The sequence below is a fragment of the Diceros bicornis genome, chromosome 38 (genome assembly GCF_020826845.1).
Source record: "Diceros bicornis minor isolate mBicDic1 chromosome 38, mDicBic1.mat.cur, whole genome shotgun sequence".
Lineage (NCBI taxonomy): Eukaryota > Metazoa > Chordata > Mammalia > Perissodactyla > Rhinocerotidae > Diceros > Diceros bicornis.
The window spans coordinates 7,398,763-7,423,654 of NC_080777.1; the positions used below are offsets into that span (position 1 = coordinate 7,398,763).

General features: G+C 58.8%; 1 protein-coding gene across 1 annotated transcript in view; it reads left to right on the forward strand.

Moving 5' to 3' along the window:
• Nucleotides 1-24,648, forward strand: part of ITPKB (inositol-trisphosphate 3-kinase B) — a 100,327-nt gene extending 75,679 nt beyond the window's left edge. Inside the window, exons 3-8 of the mRNA XM_058533594.1 lie at nt 9,816-9,915; nt 11,222-11,435; nt 15,650-15,854; nt 17,976-18,077; nt 19,719-19,790; nt 21,971-24,648. Of these exons, the coding sequence (XP_058389577.1) occupies nt 9,816-9,915; nt 11,222-11,435; nt 15,650-15,854; nt 17,976-18,077; nt 19,719-19,790; nt 21,971-22,186 (909 nt within the window). The 3' untranslated portion in view covers nt 22,187-24,648. The remainder of the gene's footprint in view (nt 1-9,815; nt 9,916-11,221; nt 11,436-15,649; nt 15,855-17,975; nt 18,078-19,718; nt 19,791-21,970) is intronic.
• The last annotated feature ends 244 nt before the right edge of the window (nt 24,649-24,892 follow it).

The window sequence follows — 24,892 nt, forward strand, 5'->3', positions numbered from 1 at the left end:
TGGGCCTGATTTTTCCGATCCTCGGTGTGTTGGTTTTGAAAGGCCTTCCCTCCTCCCTCGAGCTCACGGCTTACTTTTGGCAGGGGTGGGTTTCGCTCTCGTGCCCGGCCAGGTTTCTACCCAGGGCTCCGGGAGGGTTGAGCCAGGGCCCCTACCTGCCCGGGCGCGCACGCGGCTGCCCTCACGGGAGGCTCTGCCAGGGCGAGTACAATGAACAAAGTTGGCCCGGCCTGGCTCTGCCGCCCGGGAGCAGCACAGGCTTTTCCCCAGCGAAGGAAAGAATGCTGCTCACCAGGGAAGCCCTCGCTGCTTTTTTATAAAGACGGAAAGAAAGAGAAGGAAGAAAAAAGCATTTTTTCCAAACATGGACAACGCAATGACTTTTGCTCAGACTTCTGCAAGAACAAAACAAAAGCACCGACACAACGAACCTTCGAACCTTTTCTGGGCAGGGGTGTCTTTCCTCCACTCTCAGCACTTTGTTAAATGTGCCTTCCCCAGGCTGGTGTCTGTGAGGCTGTCCTGGGAACGGACTTGGAAGGAGGGCTGGTGTTTATTCAGGCCATCCCATCTGAAAGGTCACTCTTCTGACAAAACACTCGCTGTTTATCTGGGACTGTTTTTTAATTGGGAGAGAGGCAGATAGCCCCCGGACAGGGAGAGGCGATGAGGGTCCAGTTACCCTGTTGCCTGGAACGAAACAAAATCCTCGGAATTAAATGGCGCAAACCAGGCAGCTGGGTGACCTTGGGCAAGTTACTTAACCTCTCTGAACATGTTTCATCATTTGCAGAATGGAGATAATGTATCACTGTTGTGAGTGAAGATTACGTGAGATATTAGCATAGTGCCTAACAATACGTTAGACATTTAATAACGTGATTTCTTTGCCTCTTTGGCCCGACAAATCAGGTTATCACCACTAACCAACACACACACACACACACACACACACACACACACATACACGCATGCACACACGTGCAACAGAGCAAAGAATTCTGGCAATATTGTTTCGGAGAGTCACAGGGTCCAGAGATAATTTCACTTTTCTGATATTTTAGAGATTTCCCCTGATTTCTTTTACTCAAAAAAAAAAAAAGGATACTCTCTATCTAAAAATAGAAGTTAGCGAAGTGACCAAACAGTTTGAATAAAAAGGGAAGTCCTGGAGGAAAAAGTAGAAAATTGAGGAACAACTCAGGTGAGAAAGGGATGAAGAAAGAGTATTTATGAAAAAAAAAGTGTTTATTAAGTTTGTTCAGCAATCACACTATTTACCCCAAAATACTGTTCTTCAGGGGTGCCTGGCAGAGTGCCACATCTGTGAACTGGGGAAACTGGGGAAACTCTTCTTCTTCGTCTTGACAGCTTTTCTGACCTCCTGAACCAGAAACTGGTGTCGAGGCCCCTGGGCTCTGACTCTCCCTGAGTCACGGAGCTTGTAGGCCCCGGGAGCTGCCACGAGCATCGGAGGGGAAGCTTTGTGAGCAATTAATCACACAGTTAGCTCATCTTATTGCTGCCTGGCAAGGATTGGACCCTCTGGACGTGCCCAGTTGGATTCTTGCCAGCCTACCAAGCCTTGGAGGAGAAAACGATTTCAACTTAAAAAAAAGAGGCACAGAAATAAAAACAAAGCGAGCATCCAATGTTCGCCTGTTCCGTGACAGTACACGGAGCACCTGTGTGTATGTATCGCCTCGTCGGTTCTCACCGTAACCTGTGGGGTGGGCAGGGCTTGTGCCGTGGTATCGTGCCCAGTTCACAGATGAGAACACTGAGGTTGGGAGAGGTTCGAAGGCTTGCTCGAAGCTGCAGCTGGGAGGTAGCAGAGCAAGGGATCATTCTGCCTCCAAAACCTGGACTGTGCTGTGTTTCGTTGTGCTGCCTTCTGGAAACAACATCCAAAGGCTGCGCCCTGCCTTTCCAGCTCAGAGACAGAGGTTGTTAGAACCCAGATGGAAGGGGAGGGCACGTCACTTCAGCCTTAATTTGCGGGGCTGTGTATCAGCGGCCGGCCTGACCAAGTCAGCAGGAAGGGAAGGGAAGCTGGAGGAAGGCCGCTGTCTTGGGGTGAACACTGGGACTGTAGGTAGCTGTCTTAAGGACGCCTGCTTCTCTGAGCCGGTCCAGGCACTGCTGTGTCTGACGGGAGAGGAGCGCAGGGGCCCTGATAAGAAAGGGGGCAGAGCCCGCACCTGCCTGGAAACTTCACCTTGCTTCGAGAGGCTCAGGTTCCCGAGGGGCAAACGCAGCCCCTCGCTCGCCTGTCGGATGTGTTCTCCCTCCTTCTGACCCGTGTGAGGCTTGGCTCTGCCTGCAGGCCTGGCTGGCCGGGGTGGCCACTCAGGGATCCCCCCACCATTTGCTGAGTGCATGGTGGGGCCAGGTGCCTTGGGAGGCTTACAGTCACCCAGATAAGAGCTGGGGTTTGGGTCTGCCCAGGGCACTTTGGGAATGCCCAGGGGGTGCAGCTAAAGCAGAGGAAGGGCTTCCTGAAAAGGGGGCCTCAGAGCTGCGTAGGGGTCAGCTGAGTCTGGGGCGTCTGTAGCCATTCTTGTGAAAAATCCCCGATGGCAGAAGCTGACAGCCTTGCAGGTGTCTGCAGGCGGGTGGGGAGAGGAACGTGGAGCCAGAGTTGCCCACAGACCCGAGAGAGGATGTGTTTAGGGAGCTGCAGATATTTCCATGTGTGGTTGGGGTGGGGGGCGGGCACTAGGCCCGCTAAACAGCCTGCAACCTGTGAGGCAGAGGAGCGTCTGCCCCCGGTGTCACTACCCTTTCTCCCTCCCCACCCCAAATTACATGGAGAGGCACAACATGGGTTTGGAGGGGCAGGCGATGGCTAGAAAGCAGACAGGAAGCGGGCCCCGAGGGGCGCTGTGTGCCGAGCTGAGGAGACACAGCGCTGGCCCTGGGCGGCTCACCCGCCTCGGGGAGGCCGGGCTGGCACTGGGCTCCGGCACCACTGTGGGGGGAACTCAGCTCTCAGCAGCTGAGAAGGAGGCCACGAGGGAGGAGAGAGCAAGGCCAGACCCTGAAGAGCGTGTGGATGATGAATGAGGGAAGGGCTGAGACTGGAGACCGTCCTCCTCCCTCCTGCCAGGCCTTTTTGGGGGGCTGATGTGAGCCCCCCCAGGACAGCCTCAAGCGCCTGTGGCCTTGAGCCCTCCCCTCCCCCAGCATTGAAGAGCAGTGGAGCAGCCTGTGGTCATCGGCAGAGACCGAGCGGGTCAGGACCCAGAAGGCCCTGTAGGCCCAGAGCCACCTGCCACCACCTAACAGCGGGGCCGTTTTCCAGCCCGGGAGGCAGGGCTGGGTTCCTGAGCCTGAGAGCTGTGCAGTCATAGAGGGCCCTTGAAGGGGCCCCTCGCTTGGTTCATGGGGTGCCGTCTCCATCTTGACATTCTTACCGTGTTTTGGACAAGGGGCCCGCATTTTCATTTTGCGCTGGGGCCTGTAGCTGATCCTGGCCGTAGTTAAAGCATCCCCAGCCTCGGCTCTGATCCCTGCTTCCCTCCTTCCTCCTCCTCCCGCTCCTGCTCCTCTCCCCCAGGCCTAGTTGCCTGTCGTGTGGAAGACAAAGGCCAGACTTGGAGGTCATCCCAGTTAGCCCTTTATTTGTTTAAGGCAGCATCTCCCCGTAGCATGAGTGGGGATGACCAACTGGGAGAACCGGCTGAGGATGGCATTTACCCAGGAGCCATTAGCATCACAGAGAGGCTTGGATAAAGCCTGTTCTGGATAAACAGAATCAGAGAAGCTGCCCAGCCTTCCTCCCTCCGGCTCAGCCTGGGCTGGCCAGTGGGTCGCTTCTGCCCTGGGCTCTCGAGGGCTCTGGGCCACTCCGAGTCTAGGGCCATGGGTGGGGTGAAGAGCCAGGGGCCTGGGAGGGCTTCTCTGCCAAGGAGGCCTGTGTGCTCTGAGGATCCATGTGTCGCACGAAGGGGTTCACCCCCGGTAGACGCTGGCCTCTAGGGAGTAGATCACCTCCACTGTGAGACCAGAAGTCTTTGGGCAAAGAGGAGGAGGAGAAGATGAGACAGAATGTGTTATGCCCTGCGCCTCCCACAGATGCAGCTTCCTACGTGTGGCTTTCTACGTCCACCTTCCTACGCGGGTGGACTCACAGCTTCTGGGATGGGTTGGCTGGTTGGAGCTGGAGAAGGCTCAGCTGGTGTTTGCCCAGTTCTGAAACTCCCTTTCGCTGTGACTTCTGTCACCTCAAGCATGAAGAGGGCTGGGGTTTTATTATCAGATTTTTTTCCCCCACTACAACTCTCTATCCACATTCTCTGAATATTTTCGCTCCTGTCAAGTCAGGTACAAGGGGAGGGGACTGCACTCCGGAACACCAGGCACCTCCAGGCCTCTCTGAGTCTTAAAGGACCACAGCCCTGTCTGTCTGTCTTCTGATCCTTTCTTTCTAAACTGCTCTGAGTGAATGGGGGTCCCACCTTTCCCCGTGCAGCCACGAGACCCCACCTCTTACAGAGCGAGGTCAGGGCTGTAACAGAAGTCAGCAAAAGGCAGTGCCTTGCGTTCAGATAGAACACAGGGCAGGGGCCGGCCCCGTGGCTTCGTGGTTAAGTGCATGCACTCTGCTACTGGCGGCCGGGGTTGGAACCCTGGGCGCGCACCGACGCACCGCTTCTCCGGCCATGGTGAGGCCGCGTCCCACATACAGCAACTAGAAGGATGTGCAACTATGACGTATAACTATCTACTGGGGCTTTGGGGAAAAAAAGGAGGAGGATTGGCAGTGGATGTTAGTTCAGAGCCCGTCTTCCTCAGCAAAAAGAGGGGGATTAGCGTGGATGTTAGCTCAGGGCTGATCTTCCTCACACACACACACACACACACACACACACACAAAAAGAACACAGAGCAAAGCCAGAATGGGCTTATTTAACCCAGGAGTGCAGTCCCTAGGGATTTGTGTAGTGGCTCTCCTCCAAGCCCATCGACCCGACATGTTGCCTGAAAAACCTCACGTCTGGTCTTCAATTAGCTTAACCTCCTAGCACAGAATCAAAATGAGAGCCGGGTGTCTCCAGCCCACCTCGTGGGCCCTCACCTGCCCAGCAGGTAATCAGCTTTGCGGTGCTTTCCTTTCCCTCGAAGTGCTCCCAAGAACATGCCACGTGCAGAATTCCAGCCACAGTCTGGAAGCGTTTGGCTGGTCTGATGTGACTCGTGGGAGAGCCTTGTGTTACCTGGGAGCTATACTGGAAATGGTACCTGCCCAGCCCCAGAATGGGTCAGATCTGGGGTTTTGATGGCAGGCTCCCAAACGCTCTGGGCTCCTCTGCTAAAGGAGCAGCCAGAAGACCCCCCGGAGCAGAGCAGCCTGGCTGCCTAGGGGAACCGCCTTGAAGAAATCCTGTTGTCCTTCCTGCCCAATCTTCTGTCTCCCGTCCCCTTGCCCAGCGTTCTCAGGGCCGGAAGGAGCATTCCTAGGTGGGGACCCTCGCTTGTTGATATTGGTGAATTGTTGAATTGGTTTGAGGGTCCCAGTGTGAGCTGGCACTGACCGGCCTGGATGGAGGTAGGAATGACTTTGGGGAAGCAACTTAACCTGCTGAGCCTCGGGGTCTTCATCTTCCAGAGAAGATGCTCTCGTCTGTCCTCAGGTGGTTGTGAAGGCCAGAAATGAGGCCGTAGAGTGCCCAGGCCACCGCCCGTCACTAGTAAGAGCTCCACAGATGAGGAGAGTCGTGAGTGCACGTGCCGGGCCCCGTGCTGGCGGGCGGGCTGGCACGCGGGGCACATCTGGGGAAGCGAGCCCTCCCAGCTCCCGGGGGATGGCAAAAGCGATGCCAGCTGGCAGTGAGTTTCCGAGAGCCGTTCCCTGTGCCCTGTAAAGCCCGGCAGACTAGGAAGGACACCCCAGCTTATCCATTGGATCGCTGGTCCCCAGAGCCGTGTGTGAGTAAGCGATGTGTCAGAGTCAAGCTCGCCGAAGTCAGCTAGCTGACTCCTCAGATTCACATATGCGGACCTGGCAGTTCCGAGAGGCCAGCGGGGACCTGTCAGGCCTGTGGAGCTTTGGGGGCATTCCAGGAAGGGTCAGCTGAGGGTGTCCAGATGCCCCGATGATTGGGAGGTGAGGAAGGAACAGGGCCAGTGAAGTCAGTAGACAGCCAGCGCTGCCCCGGGGGAGGGGACCAGTGCTCTTTGCCACCCACCTTCAAAGTATTTGAGGGCTGCTTTTGGATTTCACAGAGGTTGGCTGGAGAAGTTGGAGACGTGGGTCTGGGGTCTGATTTCAAAGAAGTGACTGAGGCCATTGAGAATCTCCCGGGAGAGGAAAGGTAGAGAGCCAGGGCTGAGAGTGATAAATTCCTCTGGATGGCATTCTTCCGGGTTGTCCGGCTGCCCTCCTTCCTTGCCTTCTCACCTGTCTTAGCTGGGGGAAGAGGCACAGCATCCATTTCTGAGGACCATGGGTCTCCCGCGAGGGGCCTGGAGGGAGACTGTCAGTCTGACCTGTCCCCCCGCCTGGAAAGCAGCTTCTGCCCAGAGCAGGTGGTTCCTGAATGGGTGCTGTGGTCTCCGGGCCATCGGAAGGCAATGATCATCTGTCATCTCCTCCCGCCCTTTCGTTTTCTCTGCTCCTGTGGGCTGGAGAGAGTGATGGGGAGGGGGTCGCCCTGCAGCCTCCTTTCCCAGGCCGGGGCCTGGACCTGGACGTGCTTTTTCTGTTTAATGTTTGGCAGGGACGTTAGGCACCGCCCAGGCACTGCTATTTAAAAACCACGGAGAATCCCCGGTGTGCTGCTGCCAGCAGAGAGGTGAGAAGTCCCTGGTGTGCAAACGGACACGAGTGGAATATTCCACTGCCTTGACCACGCAGGGAGCCTTGGGATAGAGGACTCTCGTGGCCTTTGTCTTGTGTGGCCCGTTCTCATGTGGAAGAAATGCTTCCTCCTGGAGGAGGTGTGAGGACGGGGAAGCTCGACGGAAAAATGCCCCGTGTACTCAGAGCTTGGCAATGGTGGGAGACTCTTGGATCCCGTGCGCTGTCTGAAGACCCCCACCCTGGAGCCCCCTGCTCCTTTCTGGACCCCTGGTCTTCAAACTCTGAAGAGAGGTCCAAGAACTAGAGTTTTCCCAGCTTCAAATGCCCTGCTGGGCCCGAGCCTTGCTCTTCTTCTTTAGCACCTGTTCCCTCTGCCTTCCAGGGTCACAGGCCCACTGCCCAGTGTGTCCCCGCGGGTCTCCAGAGAGCTGCATCCTGCCAAGACTCTGTGGTCTTTATTCTTTAGTAACCACGGCAACACCCCTGCTTAGCTTGGACTGACCACTCCCGGGGTAACTTCGGGGTACCCCCTCTTTGAACCCAGAGAACTGTCGCTTCCACAGATGCCCCTGTGCCCACAATCTCACAGCTTTACCTCCTGAGATCAAGAGAATTTGCGTGTTATTCCCATTTTACAGATAAGATAATAGGGTCCCACAGAGGGTCAGGAACTTGTTTGAGGTTCAGTTAGTGAGGAGTGGATGGAGGCCGGCCTGCCTCCCCCGCACGGCACGCCCCTGAGCCCAGGCTTCCCGCCCGGCGTCCAGAGCCGGCCTCCCTTCTCACCCTCATCTCCCTCTGCTTCCAGCTCCATTCCCAGCAAGTCTGGGCCCAGCTGCTCCAAATCTCAGTCCCCGACCTCTGCTCCCATGGGCCCCCCTGCCTGCAGTAGTCTCCTTTCCTGCCCTCAGTCCCCAGCCTGCCTCTGTTGGGTGCAGCCTCCATGAGGTCCTTCCTTCCCAGCAGTCACCAGTCTTTGGTGACCCCTCCCTGGCCATGGGACACGTCCTCCCTGGGTCCAGGGTCCCCACCGCATCTACAAGAAAATGTAAAGTGACACGTTGCAGCTGGGCGATGGTGGCCCTCTCTAGTCCTCCTCTGAGGAGCCACTGCTGCTGGGATGCTGGAGTGTCCGTCAGTCCAAGGAGCCTGGTGGACCAGCTGTCCATGCCTCACTAGACAGATGGGGAAACTGAGGCCCTGAGAGGGGCATGAAGAAAGGCCGTGTGGGTTTAGTTGTTCCCTGACGGGGAAGAGGCGTGGGATGGGGTCAGCCCCGGATTGGGGACACTCTGACCCCTCTACCCTGAACCTGTCAGACCCTCATCCCCTCTGAGCCCTGTTGCAGGGACGTGACCAGCAGGTGGTGACCGGCCATGCACTTTCCTCTGGAGCAACCCTAATGTCTTCCCCAGGAGGCGGACGAGCCTGGCTCATCTCGCATAATGAGATTTTCCCATTGTTGCCCTCGTGCATTGTACGCTCTGATTGTTTATGCAGCCTTCTGGGTGCTTAGATAAGAAATGCCTCGGCCTTCCTTAGCCTTCTTTGTAGATCTCCATCAGAAGGATCTAGGAACAACACCCTCGTCAGTAAAGGCCCGGCCCTTTTGTCACATGGCCTGGCAGAGCGCTGCCAGAACACTACCCTCACTTAAGAACAGACTAGGTCTTGGCGGGAGAGTGAGGGGTTCTGGGATGGGGATAAACATCACCGGGTTCAGTAGGGAAGGATTCTTCTCCTTAAACACATTTTGACTTGAAAACTTGATGGCAGAAGCAGCTGAGTCTCAGCAAAGAGAGAATAAAACAAAGGAAGCTAATTTAACTTTGGTTTGACCCTGGGCTCCAGCAGTCTGAGTCCGTCCACGCTCTTCAGGGTGGCCGCTGGGTGCTGCGGGATGGGGAACGAGGAGCTGCATCTTCAGGGGGGCCCCTGCAGAGCAGGAACCCTCCTCATCTCCCTCTTCTGCAGAATTCCCAGCTTCTCCCTCCCGGCGCAGAGCTGTGTGGTTTTCACTGTCTGTGGTTTTGCTGGGCAGGGAGCCACCTTCTCAGGAACTTGAAATGCTTCTCAGTTCAGGTTCTCATCACCCCCTTCGGGGGCCTCACGTGTTTGGGGACCCTTGATCTTCACCTCGACATCCCAATCTTTTTCAAGTTAACTTGGGGATATTTGTTGCTAGAGAAATGTTTATTGCTGGGGATAAAAAGGATTCTTTTTCAAGTAGTCCTATAGATGAGGGTTTAGATGCCAGCTTTGTCACTTACTTCTCTGAGGCCCAGGCTCTACAGATGGAAATAACAATAATTGCCTTGCAGGCTTGTGAAAATAAAATAAGAAAGCACTCAATAAATGTTAGTTTTCCTTTCTGCCCAGGGAGCCCCTCCTACACACACACACACACACACGCACACACACACACACACACACACACACAGTTTTTGCAGGCTGGCTTACCCCTCTGTGCACCGAAGCCATGGGGGTTGTGGGGGGGTGCTGTCCCCGGGGAATTCCCATCAGAGTCTCTCCTCAAACAGCTCACAGGCAAGAGGGATGTCTGTTGCCACCACATCTACAGAAAATGTGAGGTGACACGTTGCAGCTGGGCAATGGTGGTGGCCCTCTCTAGTTCTCCTCTGAGAGGCCACTGCTGTTGGGATGCAGGAGGTCATTTTCCAGAGTCCTAGAGCGTCCATCGGTCCAAGGAGCCTTCCATCCCTCGCTAGGCAGATGGGGAAACTGAGGCCCCAAGAGGGGCATGAAGAAGGGAAGGGCCATGTGGGTTTAGTTGTTCCGTGACGGGGAGGTGGCGTGGGATGGGGTCAGCCTCGGATTGGACGTGGATGACAGAGGTGAGGTCCTAGGAGCCACCAAGGGCACCTTTGTGTGGGCGTGGCTCTTCTCATCCTGTGGCCACAGGCAGCGAGTTGCCTCACTGTGAATTCATCCTAACCAGAAAGTAGCCAGCCTCTTTCTAATGTAGAGCTTTTCCTTTGCTTGTTTCTAGAGCAAGTCATGGAGAAAAATAAAAAACATGGTGCACTGGTCTCCCTTCGTCATGTCCTTCAAGAAGAAGTACCCCTGGATCCAGCTGGCGGGACACGCAGGTAGCCGCAGCACTCCCGGATTTCCCAACAGGACGATCGGCTCTCTGGGGGGGCATCCAGCACGTGTGGGTGGGGGGGGCCTGGCCCTGGATGCTCCCGGGATGACAGCGTCCCACACAGGTTCTCCCCGAGAGGCTTTGTTGTCTGCAGCTGCAGCTACACTTGCGAGATGTGGCCTTGAAAATGCCCACGGACAACCGCCCTCTCCACAGTCTGTGCCACCCCTCCCCAAAACACACACGTCCCCCTTCCTCAGTCTCTGTCTCTTTCAGTCTCTTTCTCTCTCTCAGTCTCTCTTGCAATTTAACTCAATAAAACAGATGAAATCATCAGTCTTATAGCTTGCCTGCCATTTGTCATCTTGGACAAAAAGGCAGTGCTAAGCACTTCGTTGAGCGCCTACTGTATGCCAGCATTGCCCTGACCATGTTGGTGGAAACAGACTGTCTGCCCCTGAGGAGCTTGTAGCTGGTAGAAGATTCAGGCAGGTCATTCCAGGAGCAGCAGACAGTGTGGAGGGTTGGGTGCGGTGGCCAGGGCGCTGGGCCAGCTGTATGGTCTCTAGGTGGCCCATCAGCCGCAGAGGAAGAGGGACATCCAAAGCCAAAGCCCCAGAGCCGTCCAGCCCACGCCTGGGGTAGGGGCCCTTGGGCATGCATTTCAGTGGCTACCCGGGCACTTGGCCCAAATGACTCTAGGCCAGCACGTCGTCTGCCATTTCTTTTATATCCCCAACCCACTGGCCTAGCCCAAGGCATCTGGATGGACACCCTTCCTAAAGACTTACCTGAGGGTATCGCTGGGAAGGACCCCATGTCTCAGCCAGTCTCCCTTCCCGGCACTGAATCCTGTCCTGCCGGGGCCTCCCCTCCACTGAGACCGGAAAACACCTTCATTGCCCGGCTGGAGAAGCAGAATTGAGGACGGGGTGGGGACGGTAATAGTAGTACAAGGAGGAGGGGACCGGTCTTGGCACAGACCTCTCACTTAGCCCTGCTAACCCTCCAGCAGGGAACACTGGTGTCCCTCCATCTTCAGAGGAAGAGCCCGGGGTCAGGGAAGTTAGGGAACCAGCCAGGGTTGCAGTCCGTGAGTGGGGGCAGACTGGAACTTGCGCCCACTCCCCTTACAGCGCTCGGGGGACCTGGGCACACCTTCAGCCCTAGGCTCAGCAAGCGCTGCAGCGTCCTGCAGAGGCCCAGGCACTGTGATGGAGGGGGCTGTCGGGTGGGTGAGTCAGAGCAGGGAGGGCACCTCTGCCGGCCATGGCTGGGGACCCAGGGCCTCCTCCCACCTTGCTCTGCAGGGAGTTTCAAGGCGGCTGCCAACGGCAGGATCCTGAAGAAGCACTGTGAATCAGAGCAGCGCTGCCTGGACCGGCTGATGGCCGACGTGCTGAAGCCCTTTGTCCCCGCCTACCACGGGGACGTGGTGAAGGACGGCGAGCGCTACAACCAGATGGACGACCTGCTGGCCGACTTCGACTCGCCTTGCGTCATGGACTGCAAGATGGGCATCAGGTGAGCCAGCCTCCTGGGAGCGCGCTCGCTCGCCGAGAACACCGTCCAGGGCTTCTGGGGGACCAGGGCGTTCTGGGCTGTCCCCAAGGCCTCCCGTGTGCAAGGGCAGGCCTAGGGTCTGGTTGGACTCCTGGAACCCCATCCCCGCCCCAGTCGTCTCACATTATGTGCAGAGGGGGGGACAGGGACCGTGGCCTTGTCCCTGATGGCCTTTTCCCTTCTCTGCTGAGCTGGGGTAGGGCAGGAGCCAATAGCTGGTGGGGCCAGAAAGGGGCCTGGCTTGGTGCTGAACCTCCCCAGGGAGAGGGCAGGGAGAACCACCCATCTGGTCTGGTGGGTTTGCTGTGGGGGTAGCAAGATGGTGGCTTCCTGTTGCATGAGATACTAGAAGGAGGCTGCAGTAGAGGCTCTTCTCCCCCCCACCCCATGCCTGTGAGTGGGAAGAGAGCTGGTTAGTAGATCATGTGGTTTGCCGAAAAAGACGTGTGCCTGCCGTGAGAGTGCAATGTGGGAGGAGCCCAGGAGCTCGAGGGGCCCTGACAACACGCACCAGCTTGCCCACGTGGTGGACTGGGGCTGAGGGTGGCCCCAGCCCAATGGCAGGTGCTCCAGGGCCCGGGGGGGGTGGTACTTGGGGCCTGTGTGTGGAATTGGCTGACGTCTGCCCAGAGGGATAAGCCGGGAGAGGACCAGGAGGGAAGGAGACGAGAAGAGTGGGCAGAGGAGATGGGGCTGCGAGCAGAGCCGGGAGGGCCTGAGACCCTGCCACCCTGAGCTCTGGGCCCTGTCTGGGCTGCACGGTTTTCTCATCGCCTCTCAAACTCTGACCGTTCAATCCCAGGAATCATCGCATGGCTCCTTCCCTGCGGGGCAGGGGGGGTGAGGTCCTCTGAGGCTGCGGGCCACGTGGTGTCCAGGGTTCTGTGCTCACCCTGGAGAGCCGCCCGGCGGCAGGTGCCTCGACGAGGTGGCTGGACTCTCGCCGGGGAGACAGGCTCCCAGAAGCAGAGCTCAGAGCTGGAGCCTGTGTTTGCTTTGGCTGGTTTAAGCAGTTGTATTTCTTAAGAGAGGAGGTTGAGAAAGAGGGGTGTACATGTACGCATGTGTGCCGAAGAGAGACAGAGGCCAGGAGAGAAGTGGGCCGAGCCAGCCCGTTCTCCTTTCCCGCTCTCTCCCCTCACTCCTCCGGGAGCTGTGACCCTTGGCGTTGCCCCAGGGCAGAGACGTGGGGGATGGGAAGTACAGGTCCCCTCTTGCTCTTTGCGCTGCCACTGGCCTCCCTCCAGGGCCCACCCTCTCCAGCCCACAGGGAGGAGACAGAACGTCCCTCCAGCCACCTCTTGGCCGCTGCTCTTCCCCAGAGTCTCATTTCTGTCCCCAGAAGGCCCTCCCCTGTGCACCAAGATGCGCCCTCTCCAGGGGAGACGCATAAATATTCCAGTTGGTGTTCATTCAGACCGTGGCCAAAAAAAGTACTCCCTGTGGGAAGAACGCCGGCCAGTCACTCCTGAAGAACCACCCCGTGTTGTTCCCTGGGCGCTGCTGGGGACAGGAGCCCCCCCACCCCGCCCAAGGCTGCCCCTGTCCCCCTGACTCCTGTCCCCTGATTCCTGCAGCTTCTGTCTCACTGCACCCAGGGCTCTCAGGAGAGACCTAGAGTGACCGGCAAGGCTGGGACACACTTACCCAGGTCCTGGGCAGGGCCTGGAGGCCGAGGGAGTGGGGTGAGGGAGGAGCTGGTGTGCAGGGGAAGAGGTCGGTCTCCCCAGGACCAGTCCTACCCCAGCCCCACCTTCCCTGCCTCACAGATCCCAAGGATGGGCCCTTCTGGGCTCCGAGTGCTGTGCTAGCTGCTCCTCCAGGGTGGCTCAGAGGCCACTCTGGTCCAGTCTGAGGAGGAGGACTCTGACACCAGAGGTTAAGAGACTCATCAGGGCCGTGCAGCCAGGTAGCAGCACAGCCCACATCTGCACCAGGCCTCTGACTGCAAATCCAGCCTGGCTGCACTTCCCAAGACTCCGGCATTTTCCCAACTGCATTGTTCTGGAACCTTTGGCCTCAGAGCCTCTCCTGAGACCAGCAGTCCTTGGCTGTCCCCAGAGTGTGGCCCCTGCCTGCCAGAGGGAGGAGGCCGGAGCCCAGGGCCACCACAGACATCAAGTCCCAGGCATCAGGGGTTGAGACTTGTCACACACTTGTCACAGTGGTGAAAGGGCTGATCAGCAAACCCAGCCTCAGCCACCGTGGGGGCCTAAGGAAAAGGGGACGCAGGCGCCCGTAGCATCCTAACCGAGGAGTGTCTTGGGACCCTGGTTCCACGTGGACATACGCTCACATTGCTCCGGGGAGTTTCTTAGATCTGACCCTGTAAATCTGTGTGTTATGCGAACTGCCATTGAGAGTCAGAAGCATCTTCCTGACATCTGGACCAGGGGCTGGCGAGTGGACACCAGAGCTGGTTTCCAGCCTCTCTGCCCTTTTGGAAGCTGTGGGTGGCTTTGGTGTGTCATGCGCTGGCCCCCCACGGGCTTGCTGCCTTCCTGAGAGGAGCACGCCCTTTACTAGTGCTGAGTTGCCTTCCCCCCCAGCAGGCCTCTGCCCCCTCACCATGTAAGATGGAGGTTTGACCTTCCCTTGGGGCCGGCTGGTCAGGGCAGTGGGGAGGCTCTGTGGCTCACGTCCTGGTGGACCCCAGCCCCACCATCTGGCTAGTGACCCTTGTGGGCATCTCTGCCCAGCCCCTTTCCTCTCCCAGGGGTGAATGACTCTGCCCAGATGGAGCTGTGGGGTCCTGTGTGGAGTAAGGCCCATGTGAGAAGGGGTTTGACGTCGAGGCCTGCTTCCTGTTGAAGGAGCTACTGAGAGCTCTTTGCAGAAGTGCAGCCGCGCACCCACCCTGCAGGCTCCTGCAGTGCACTGGGAGCATTTGGGATGGCCAGCTCCTCTCCCAGCCACACAGCACACACACACGTGCACACACGCGAGCCTTTGAACGACATCATGGATTTGACGTTAGTCTGTTCTGGGTCCCAAACCAGCCACTTGGAGAAGGGGTGGTGGGAAGTGGTGGGGGGAGGCCCAGGGCGAGTGGGGCCCTCGTGGGCGGCTGCCACACACGCGGCGCCAGGGCGAAGACTTCCCTCTCCTGCAAGTGACACTGCGATTTCTGTTTCATGAAGGGTCACGGGCTGCAGCTGAGCAGGTGTGGGGGAGGACGGGGTTTAAAATGGGAGCAGGGAAGAGAGGGGCATTGGCGCTGTGCAGTACACGCGTGTGTGCAGCAGGGGGCGCTCACCCAGCCTAGCTCGGCGATGGGGGTGAGGGAGGCAGCCCCGGGTGGGACCTGAAGCCCTGCAGCCCAGGGCCGGGGATTCAGCCTCGGGCTACTCAGGCGGGTCCCGCACTGTCCCTGCTCCAGTTATCTTTGCCAGTTTCCAGGGGACCCCGGCCAGTTGGGCCAGCAGGCCCAGCCTGCTCGTGCGGAGGGCAGGGCAGGGAGCAATGTAGTCGGTGGTGTTTTCTCAGGCTCTTCGGGCTGGGGGTCAGGTCCGAGGCCCGGTGTCCACGGGGCAGGATAAGCCGGGCACATCTCTGCTTAGAGCAGAGGCCGAGGAGCCCCCAGACTCTCCCTCCAGCACTGTGCCTCTTTCAGAGGCCGCCTCTGGCCTGACTGTTGTACTCGAGATTTCCCCTCTTTGGAGAGAGCCAGAGACATCTAAGGGCTGGCTTGGCCCTTCCGGCTGCCTGAGAACTGGGGAGATGGGTGGGGCGGGAGGACAGAATGAGCTCTCCGACCCACACAGGTGCCGGCTTCGGAAGCCCTCACTTTGTGGAAGGGTCCCAGGCTGCCACGCGGGGACAGCTGAGCCCTGAGTAGAGCCTGCCCTCAGCCCCGTCTCCCACCCTCACCCCAGCAGGACAAGCCGCTGAGCTGCCCTGCCTCCTTCGTCCCTCCCCTGCGGGCCCCGTGAGGTTCTCCCGGAAGGAGGGGCTCCTCAGGCTGTGTCAGACCCCCTCGGTGGTCTTGGAGTGAAGTGGGTCCCATCCAGCAAGGCCGCCCTGTTCTCCTCAATCAGGAGCCAGCCCCAGCCCGAGCCGAGCGTGTGCCCATCCTGGATGAGCCTGCCCTGGCTAAGCCAACTCTGGCCCGCAGGCAAGGCACCAGGGAGCCGCGGTCCAGCCAACGGCCCTCATGTTGCCTCCCTCCAACGCAGGACCTACCTGGAGGAAGAGCTCACCAAGGCCCGGAAGAAGCCCAGCCTCCGGAAGGACATGTACCAGAAGATGATTGAGGTGGACCCCGAGGCCCCGACCGAGGAGGAGAAAGCCCAGCGGGCCGTGACCAAGCCGCGGTACATGCAGTGGAGGGAGACCATCAGCTCCACGGCCACCCTCGGGTTCAGGATCGAGGGCATCAAGGTGAGCCCAGCCGGGTGTGGCCTGAGGCTGCCTGGGCCGCCCAGCTCCCGGGTGGGGAAGGAGTGGGGGCTCGGGCTCTGCCAGCATTCACCCCAGGGGTCCTGGCTGCTCTCAGGCCCCTTCCAAGGCTGAGAGCTCCCTCCCCTCACAGTCCCAGGGACAGACATGCAGGGAAACAGGCCTACTCCTCAGCCTGGGTACAGGTGGGATGGCCATGCAGGGGCTGGGGCCTCGGAGCAGGGGTGGCTTCTAGCCCTGCCCAGCGGTCAGCCCTCTGCCAAGGACTCTACACTTAGCCCAGACCATGCCCACACTGAGAACCCATCCAGGAGCCAGTGTGGGGAGCTGGCCCGTTCTGCCCATGGCCGGAAAACCGGGGCCTGGCTGTGAGATGCAGGCAAGGGAGGGGGCACGCTGGCTGCCTTTTGTGTCTGTGCTGGGACCCTGGCTCTGCCCAGGCAGGCAGGACTAAGCGCCGCTCCTGTGTCACCAGATATCTCTGGTGAGGATGCACCAAGGCCACCCCCAGCTTCCGGAACACTCATTCTCTTTTCTGTCCTCTTTGGTCTCCCGAGAAGGGCCTAAGAACGCTTTCCCATATCCAGGCTCCTACACGTCCCTGCTGTTAGATTTGAAGAGCCGGCTCAGACAGGGCTTCCCCCAGGGAGCAGGGCTGTGAGGCTCCGGCCCTCAGGGTCTCAGGTGGCCGTCCCTCCAGGGCACATGGCAGTCCCTGCAGCCTTCTTGAGTCTTCGCTCTCCGTGCATTCTCTGCCCACACCCTGGAGCCCTAGAGTCGGGGATGGGCGGCTGGGAGCCCTGACTCACGGGCAGGCTGAAGCTGGGGCAGGCGGCATTTCGCTGTAGATTTCTGCAGTTGGCAGTGCCTCGCTGCCGACGGTGGCACGGGGGAGTGTTTTCCCCTTCCCCCAGGACAGCTACCGGGAGCTCTGGGCCAAGAAAGCCATTTGCCCCTTCCTGTCTTCTGAAACGAACTTTTCTCTTTTTGCATCCAGCCCTCAAACTGAATGCAAGGTATACTCTTGTCCTGCTCCCCTGAATGCTCATTGGTCCCCTTTATCTGTTTGAAACAATCCACCTGTCCCTTTACCTCTCCTCTTAAGCTGGGTGTCCTGGCCCCGTCCACAGTCCAGCTGCAGGAACAGCCAACAGCCCATCTTCTCGGGCTGAGGGCCAGCAGCTCTGAGAGAAGCCAGCTGTCTCCTCCTGCCTCTCCCCTCCCCTATCCAGGAAACGCCCCCTCAAGAGGCCCTTGGGAAAGGCTCAGCCCGAGATGTGTCACCTGCCGCCCCTCGGCCCTCTCCCTCCGCTCCAGAGTGCACTTGCTCTTTCAGAGGCTGCCACGGCACTTTAACTAACCTCCCACCTGGTGGTGCACAGACCACGTCTGGGGGCTCCTTGTGGAACCATCCCTGCTCAACCTTTGTCCTTAAAGAACAGAGTCCTCCTAGAGGAGCCGAGCCCTATGTGCTGCCCCAGAACAGCCTGGAACAGACCTAGTGCTGGGCTAAGAAAACGGAGCCGTCTCGCACAGGGTGGACCAGTGGTCTGTCTCGGCTTTTAGGGAACTTTTGCTAAGAGACCTTAAAGTACGGAGGGAATCGAGGCGGACCTGGGGTGGGGAGCGCCTCTCTCCAGACTGGCCAGGGGCCGCACCTCTGGATGGCAGGGACCTTTGGGCACTGTGGTTCTGGGGCCAGGCCCTGGAGTGGCAGCTGAGGCCCGTCCATCTCCTTCGTCCTCTGCTGCTCACACTCAGGGGGGCCTGCCCCACAGCCTCGCTCCTCTGTTCTTGGCCTGAGTGCCCCTCATGCCTCCAGGCCTTTCCTACCGTCTTCACTCTGCCTGGGGCACCGATGCCCCCTCTCCTGTTCTCCCAGTCAGGGCCCAGGACAGGCTGCCCTCTGCTGCACCCAATTAACCGCCCTGTGCCCGGCTGTGCAGGCGCTGGCCTCCTCGTGCAGCACGTGGGCCCCTGCTGCCTGGGGGTCAGGCCTGGGCTCAGAGCAGCTATCTCAGACCGCTGGGTGGATGCGCGCGGTACCTGCCCCTGGCCTTCTGCTGACCCCGTCCCGGGCGGGTCTGTCCTTCTCCCTCTCAGAAGGAAGACGGCTCCGTGAACCGGGACTTCAAGAAGACCAAAACGCGGGAGCAGGTCACCGAGGCCTTCAGAGAATTCACTAAAGGCAACCATAATGTCCTGGTGAGTCAGGGCCCCCCGGAGGAGCCCGCGAGCGGCCGCCCCGGCGGGGGTCACTGTGTCCTCTCTGGGGACTCCTGCCCAGCCCTACAGTGAGCCCGGCACGGCGCCCACACTGAAAACCCTGGCCCCCAGCTTCTGCTTGGAAGGTGAAGAGGAAGGTGACGTGGTTGTCAGCCCCGCTCGGTGGGTAAACAGGGAAGCCTGGTGGACACTCATCCCTCTTCCCCTCCACCATCAGCCTCGCAGCTTCCGGAACCATCTTCCATCCCTTTAAAAGCAATTCTTTCCATCACTGCATTTCTGTGGCACCACTGCCTGCCGAGGATTGTGCTAAGTGCTCATCAAATCCTCACGCAGCCCTCTGGGGTGGGCAGACCTTCTTGTCCCAATTTTACTGAAGAGGACACTGAGAAGTCAAGGACACACAGCTAGGAAAGGGCGGGCCTGGAATCCACACCCAGATGGGCCGGCAGCCCGCTGGTCCGTGCACTCCCAGCACCTCCTGGGCCTGGCCGGGCCTCTACCAGGCTGTGAATCTGAGTGAGGGCAGTGTGCGTTGGGGGGCCCATTGCTCTCCCCAGCAAGAACTGATGGCTCTCTGAGCCTGGGGGTGCGGGCGCCACAAGTTCATGACAAAACGATTTCATGTTCGTGGCTGCAGGAGCAGGAGGGCTGGACAGATGCTCTGACTGCTGGGATCAGGGCCCCGACCCTCCCAGCCGACGCAGAGTGTGTTGAGCCACTGTACCCCAAGACAGGGACCCTGTGACAGTCAGAGCCCCAGGCACACCAGGGACATGGGCCCTGAAGCCCCCGTGAGAGGCACCTTCTCCCAAGCAGTCTCCTGGGACTGCAGAGCGGGGATCCAGACAGCCTTTTCTCCAAGGAGGCTCAGCACCGGCTGGAACAGGGGATCTCCCTCCCCTCCTTTCCCAGCTGGGGCGACTTCAGTCATGGGGTATGCCCCCCGATTCTTCTGTAGCCTGAGCCTCTGGTTCCTGGGTCACTTCTGGCGAGGATTTGAGCTCCTCAGCAAAGCCAAGACGAGGGGGGTATTCCCGTGCCGAGCTCCAGGCTGGCACTGTGCAGACAGACATTGAGGGGCCGTGTCTGCCTGTGTGGGACGTCCCCAGCGAGCCCCAGGGGAGGGCGGGCACCCCCAGGGCTGGCACAGCTCAACCTGAGTTTGAAGGGCTCTGTGGAGAGGCCACTGGCAGAGATATCTGTGGCTCTCCCACCTACTCTGTCCTTTCAAAAGTCAGGGACTGAAGTTTGTGTTCAGGAAGACACCATGGCAACTGGGCTCTGTGGATGCTGCCTCTACACTGCTGGCATTCCAGAATAAACTGTACCCTCGTGTGAGGAGCTCCTGGAGGCTGCATGGCTGTTTGGGAATGGTCACTCCCGACACCTCCTGCTCACGAAGCCGTGTGGGGTGGAGAAAGTGTGGGACCAGGGGCCTGGCTGCCCCACCTCCTCTGGGCCTCAGTTCCTGCATTTCTAGATGAGGAGGTTGGAATAAATGATCAGGGTGTAAGGTCCCTCCCACTCTGACATTCAGTGATTCTAATGGGCCAAATAGGGCTTAAAATCCACCCTTCACCCCCAAGCATTTAAAATTGGTCATCTCTCTATTTTCAGGTCGCCTACCGGGACCGGCTGAAGGACATCCGGGCCACTCTAGAAGTTTCTCCCTTCTTCAAGTGCCACGAGGTAGATACTGACTGGGCTTTTGTCCTTCTGGGCAGAGAGCGTGCCCCGGGTGGTTGGCCACGACCTTCGGGCATGCCCACACGGCCCCCACGCTAACAGACCTGCTTGCTCCAGAGGCCGAGGGGCGTTTTCAGGATGACCGCAGCCAGGGGCAGGCCGTCCAGGATCAGCCCCCTCACTACATGCAGGAACCAGGATGTAACCCACCCATGCTAGGCCCCTGGGGTGACCACGCGGGGCCATCCTGCCTGAGATCTGTGGTCATTGCCCCCTCTTCTCCCTCTCCCTCCCAGCCACTGAGGCTCTTCCATTCCCAGGGGCTGTGGCAGGACTTCTGTCCCACACACCCAAGGGTCTTAGGGAAGCTCCTTGAGCTGCTGGAGTAGCCAGGTACCCCCCATCACCACCCAAGACCTTCAGTAGGGCAAGCAGGTCTTTAGGTACCAGTCTCAGAGCAGGGCTGGAACTTTCCACGTGCTCTGCCTTTATCTGCAGACAGTAGGCAGACGGGGAACCAAGACAGCTGAGGGAGGATTTGGGAATTGTCAGCAGGTTCTTTGGAGGGGTTTAAGGATCCTGACATCAGGGGAGTCCAGGGCCTCCATTCCCGTGTGCATATGCACGTACACACACACACAGACACATGCAGCAGCCCTCTCGGCATTCACACCCCTCCCCCAGCCCCTCGAGAGGTCTTGTGTGGAGGGAGCCTGAGCCCTGCCCACAGAGAGGGCCGGGGCTCCCGCCGGAGGAACTGGAGACAGTGGTCCTGGGCTCTGGGCAGGGGGGCATCCCCAGAGGGCGGCGGGCTGGCACCGTTGCGCAGGTTACACGGCCGGCCCTTTCTGCAGGTGGATAGTTGTCCTTGCTCTTGGACTTGATCTCCAACTTGCCCCTTGGCCAGGGTGCCCCTGCCCCACTGTATGTGGTGGCTCTAATGGGGTGCCTGTGGGGAGGGTTGGGGTATCCAGAGGGCAGACCCACTCGGCCTGGCTGTGCCCTGAGCGGCTGTGCTGGCCCAGCCCTTCTCAGAATGCCTGGTGTCCCCCTGGCCTCGCTGAAGCCCAGCGTCCCCAGGTCGTGGGCTCCTCCTGGGGCCTCTGTGTCCCCAGCTTGATGCAGGTCTTTGTGCATCCTGCGTCCTCCAGAGGACACAGGGCTGCCTGACCCTGGAGGCCGAGCCTGGAAGGACTTCAGGCCACAGAGCCACCTATGACTTCCTGTGCTGGGCAGAGGGCCCCTCTGCGGCCCACCTGGCCGACCCAGGCTTCATCTCACAGCTCTGGCCTCCCTTCTTCAGCACCTGTATTATTAATTCTGGAAAAATTGTTTTGCTACCCTCTTTCTGGAGTCTCACCAGGAAACTTCAGGTCTAGAAGGAGACTAAGTCAGCCGGGGGTTCTGTTATTTCCTACCGGGAGTAGGCAGCCCCTTCTCTGGGCTCAGGGTTTCCTGGGGTGGTCTTCCCTGCCCTGCCCTGGGCCTTGGGAGCTATAGTGACCCGTCAGCCTCTCCCCACACCCCATTGTCTCCTGTTGGCCCCACACGGGTGACCTGGGGGAGGGTTTGGGGGATGTGTTCATATTTGGGAAAGCCCCTTACCCCATGCCATTGCTCTGACCTGGCCCAGAGCAGGAGGGCTCTGGTGTGCACTGTCCCTGAGGAAGCCGTAGGCAGGGACCAGCCTCAGAGGCCTGTCTGCTCAGGATTTGCAGGGGGTTGTGCTGCTGGGATGGGGGGAGATCTGGGCCTCACGGCCTGCCTTTGTGGGGGTGCTGCGTGTGCATTTGCACAGAGTCCTTTCCTCTGCCCCTCGGGCACAGTGTGGGGTCTACGTGGCACCCCGCTTTCATAAGAGCAGTTACTCAAGGTGTTGGGGAGGAGTCCAGGTTGGGGAGGGGAGGGGTGAGGCCCCCAGGTTTGGCTGTGGTCTGAAATAGTGGGAAGTGTGCAGGTCGGAGCTGGGGGGGCTCTGCCATCCTGGACTTCCTTGCTGCCACCACCCACGCAGAGGGCGGTCATTGTTCTGGAATCCCATGTCCTCTGCCCCCGGCCTAGCCACCTCTTCCCGTTTCATTCAGGCCTCAAGCTTTTCCAAGTCCCCTCAGGGGCCGGGTTGCAGTGTGGAGGGCAGAGCGTGTGCTCCGGCGGCCCCTCCTCACCTCCCTGTCCCCCTCCAGGTCATCGGCAGCTCGCTCCTCTTCATCCACGACAAGAAGGAACAGGCCAAGGTGTGGATGATCGACTTTGGGAAAACCACACCTCTGCCCGAGGGCCAGACCCTGCAGCACGACGTCCCCTGGCAGGAAGGGAACCGGGAGGACGGCTACCTCTCCGGCCTGAACAACCTCATCGACATCCTGACGGAAATGTGCTCGGGCACCCCACCGCCCTGAGGCCGCCCCGCGCCCCACCTCGCCGCCGCTCCCGGCCTTTCTCCCTCCCTTTGCTTCCCTCTCCTCCTGAATGTTCCCTTCCCTTCCCCCGGGTGCCCCAGAACTGACCCTCGGAACTGCACTACGAGACACTTTGTAGACGAGGAGATGCAATGAGATTTCTGGTTGTTCTCCTGATTGGAGGGCTTGGGGCTGGGCTCCCACTTCTCTCTGTAGACAGGATCTCCTGCTAGGAGAGAAATGCCCAGACCCCAGACCGCAGGCCCGGCTGCCCACAGTGGAGGTCAGTTGGGTTCAGACCTGGAGGGAAGCCCCGGTGGCCGTGGGGGCCTGCTGCCCCCTGGTGGCCGGTGCCGTTAGCGCCGCTGCCAAGCCCTGCTGGTTTCTGCACCATCCTCCCGGTGGTGGGGGCTGTAAGAGCCCCATGTTTCAACAGGTGCCTGGTAGTTGGGGCAGAAAACCACTGGGAGCCGCCTGTCAGCCATGAATAAAGTACCCTCGCTTAGCAGCGCAGGGACTCCCAGAGACACCGTGGCGGCCTTTGTAGGCCTGCTGAGGGAGGCGCCCCACCCATCTGGTATTGAAACCCTCCAGCTTTGGGGCAGACCGGGAGCCAGGAGCAGGCCAATCCTACTTGGCTGTGCGCTCTGACGCAGGCCTTCCCCAGAGGGGGCGGCCGGGAGCTGTGTTCTTCCGTCTGTGATTATGGCCCATGAATTCTGGGGGCCATGCTGCAAACCTGGGCTCCCCGGGTGCCAGCCAACCCCCAGAGCCACTTGTGTCTCCCACTGCCCGCCTTGCTCTGGCAGGGTCCAGAGTGCTGGGTGGGAGCTGATCAGGGCATAGGCAGCCCCTAGGGGAAGGAAGACGACCCTGCAGAGGACGCGCCTCTCGTGTCCCCTCCCCTCCCCGCCTCCCTGCTGCCCATCTATGGCCCTGCCTGCGGTCTTTTATGAGGTCCAGTGTCCCTAGTACTTACGGGGCAGGGCTTTAGGCCAGCACTGGGCATGGAGGAGGCAGGAGGCTGGCTTACTGGCATCGTTTTTTTTCCCCTCTGAAATTAGTCTTATGACCTGAAGGGCTTAGACCCATGTTTCCCAAAAGTGGTGTGGACAGCTTCCAGGGTATGTGCTGGATGCCAGGGGGTGTTCCAGGCATTTCTCCAGGAGTCTCTAGGTGGCTTGAAGATTCGTGGGGAACCAGTTGTAAGCCTTATTTTAGTTGTAAAGCAAGTAAGTCTCAATTATTGAGAAGAATGTAAAATTTGTTTTTCAGACTTTTTAAGAACAAGACTCTGGCTCTGTGGGCATTTGGAGCTGTCGCCCCAGGTGCCCTCCTCTGCTGTTGGAGGTACAGGAGCGCTGAGAGTTGAGGGGCTCTGGCTGGCCCCAGGCCAGTTGCTCTGCAGGGAGCTGCTTCAGGGACACAGTGGAGGTAGTGTGTACCCATGGGTGTGCCAGGAGGGACAGGTCCAGAGAGAGGGCTTCCTGGGCCACACGCCCCCATCACCCCAGGGTCTCTGGGGGAACTGTCAACTCTCCCATGTGACATGTACGTTTCCCCTTTCATGCTGGGTGAGTGACGGTTGGTGGGGGTGGAGGGTGGGACACATGAGGATGTATAAGTACAGATTTTAAAAAAGGAAATCACTTTCAAACTTCCTGGCTCTTGTTCAAAACAGTGGTGAGCTCCTGTGTGGGCTGACTTGCTAAAGGTCACACCCCACCCCGGCTGAGCACGAGAGACCTTGTGACAGCACGTGATCCTGGGAGGCAAGAGCCTCAAAGCCAGCTCCGGTGAGGGGTCTGTAGTCGCTTGTGGGTTAGAAGGGACCCCAGTGGTCCGTGCTTCAGCCACTGCGGGGAAGGGACATCATTAATTTGGACGTAAAGATTCTACAACTGTGGGCTGGCCAAAAATTACCCTCATTCTATCTATGAAAAATGTTTGTGAAAGCAAATGAATGCTATGAACAAAAATTACAGGGACCAGCGTCACCTACTCAAGAGAACAAACTTTCTGAGCACTTTAGGCAGACACTAGCTGTTTGCAGATAATGTGCTAATATGCAAGTGATTTGTTTATTAAAGGAGGCCCATGGGGCCTCTGATTGGCAATACTTTGCTTTGGGTTACATTATATAAGTGAAAGTGGTATAAAGTGGCATGTTCTTAGGGTTATTCTATTTTGTAGGGGTTTGGGGGTTTTGGAATTTACATGCTGGTTCTCCTCGTCCGCACCTGCTCTGTCTCTCAACCCATTCTCCCCTTTGTCCTTCCACCCCCTTGTCCTAGTGGCATAAATGGATCCTGGAATGGAATTTTCCAGAACCCCTGCCCAGGTGGTCTGAAAGACCTTCCCCACCCAGCCCCGGTCCAGGCAGGGACTCCTGGGTCCTGGCCGTGCAGGTGGCAGGAGGGTGGGACACCTTTGCGCCCCTCCTGTTCTTGCAGGCCCTGGGGTGGGGTTCTTGGTGCTTCAGCACTGCTTAGCACTCAAGGAAGGTTTCTCAACTGCTTGTCCGTGACTTGCCTTTTTAGTGTCATGTAAGAAGTTTTTAAGTTATATTTATTTTGTTGGTTTTTTAAATTGCACAAAACACTACGACTGAGAGGCTGGATGCTGTTTCTCCTTTCAAGCTTTGCTTTCTTTCTGAGCCGCCTGTCCCGCTTGGTGGAGAGAGCCTGGACGCAGCCCTGGTCACCG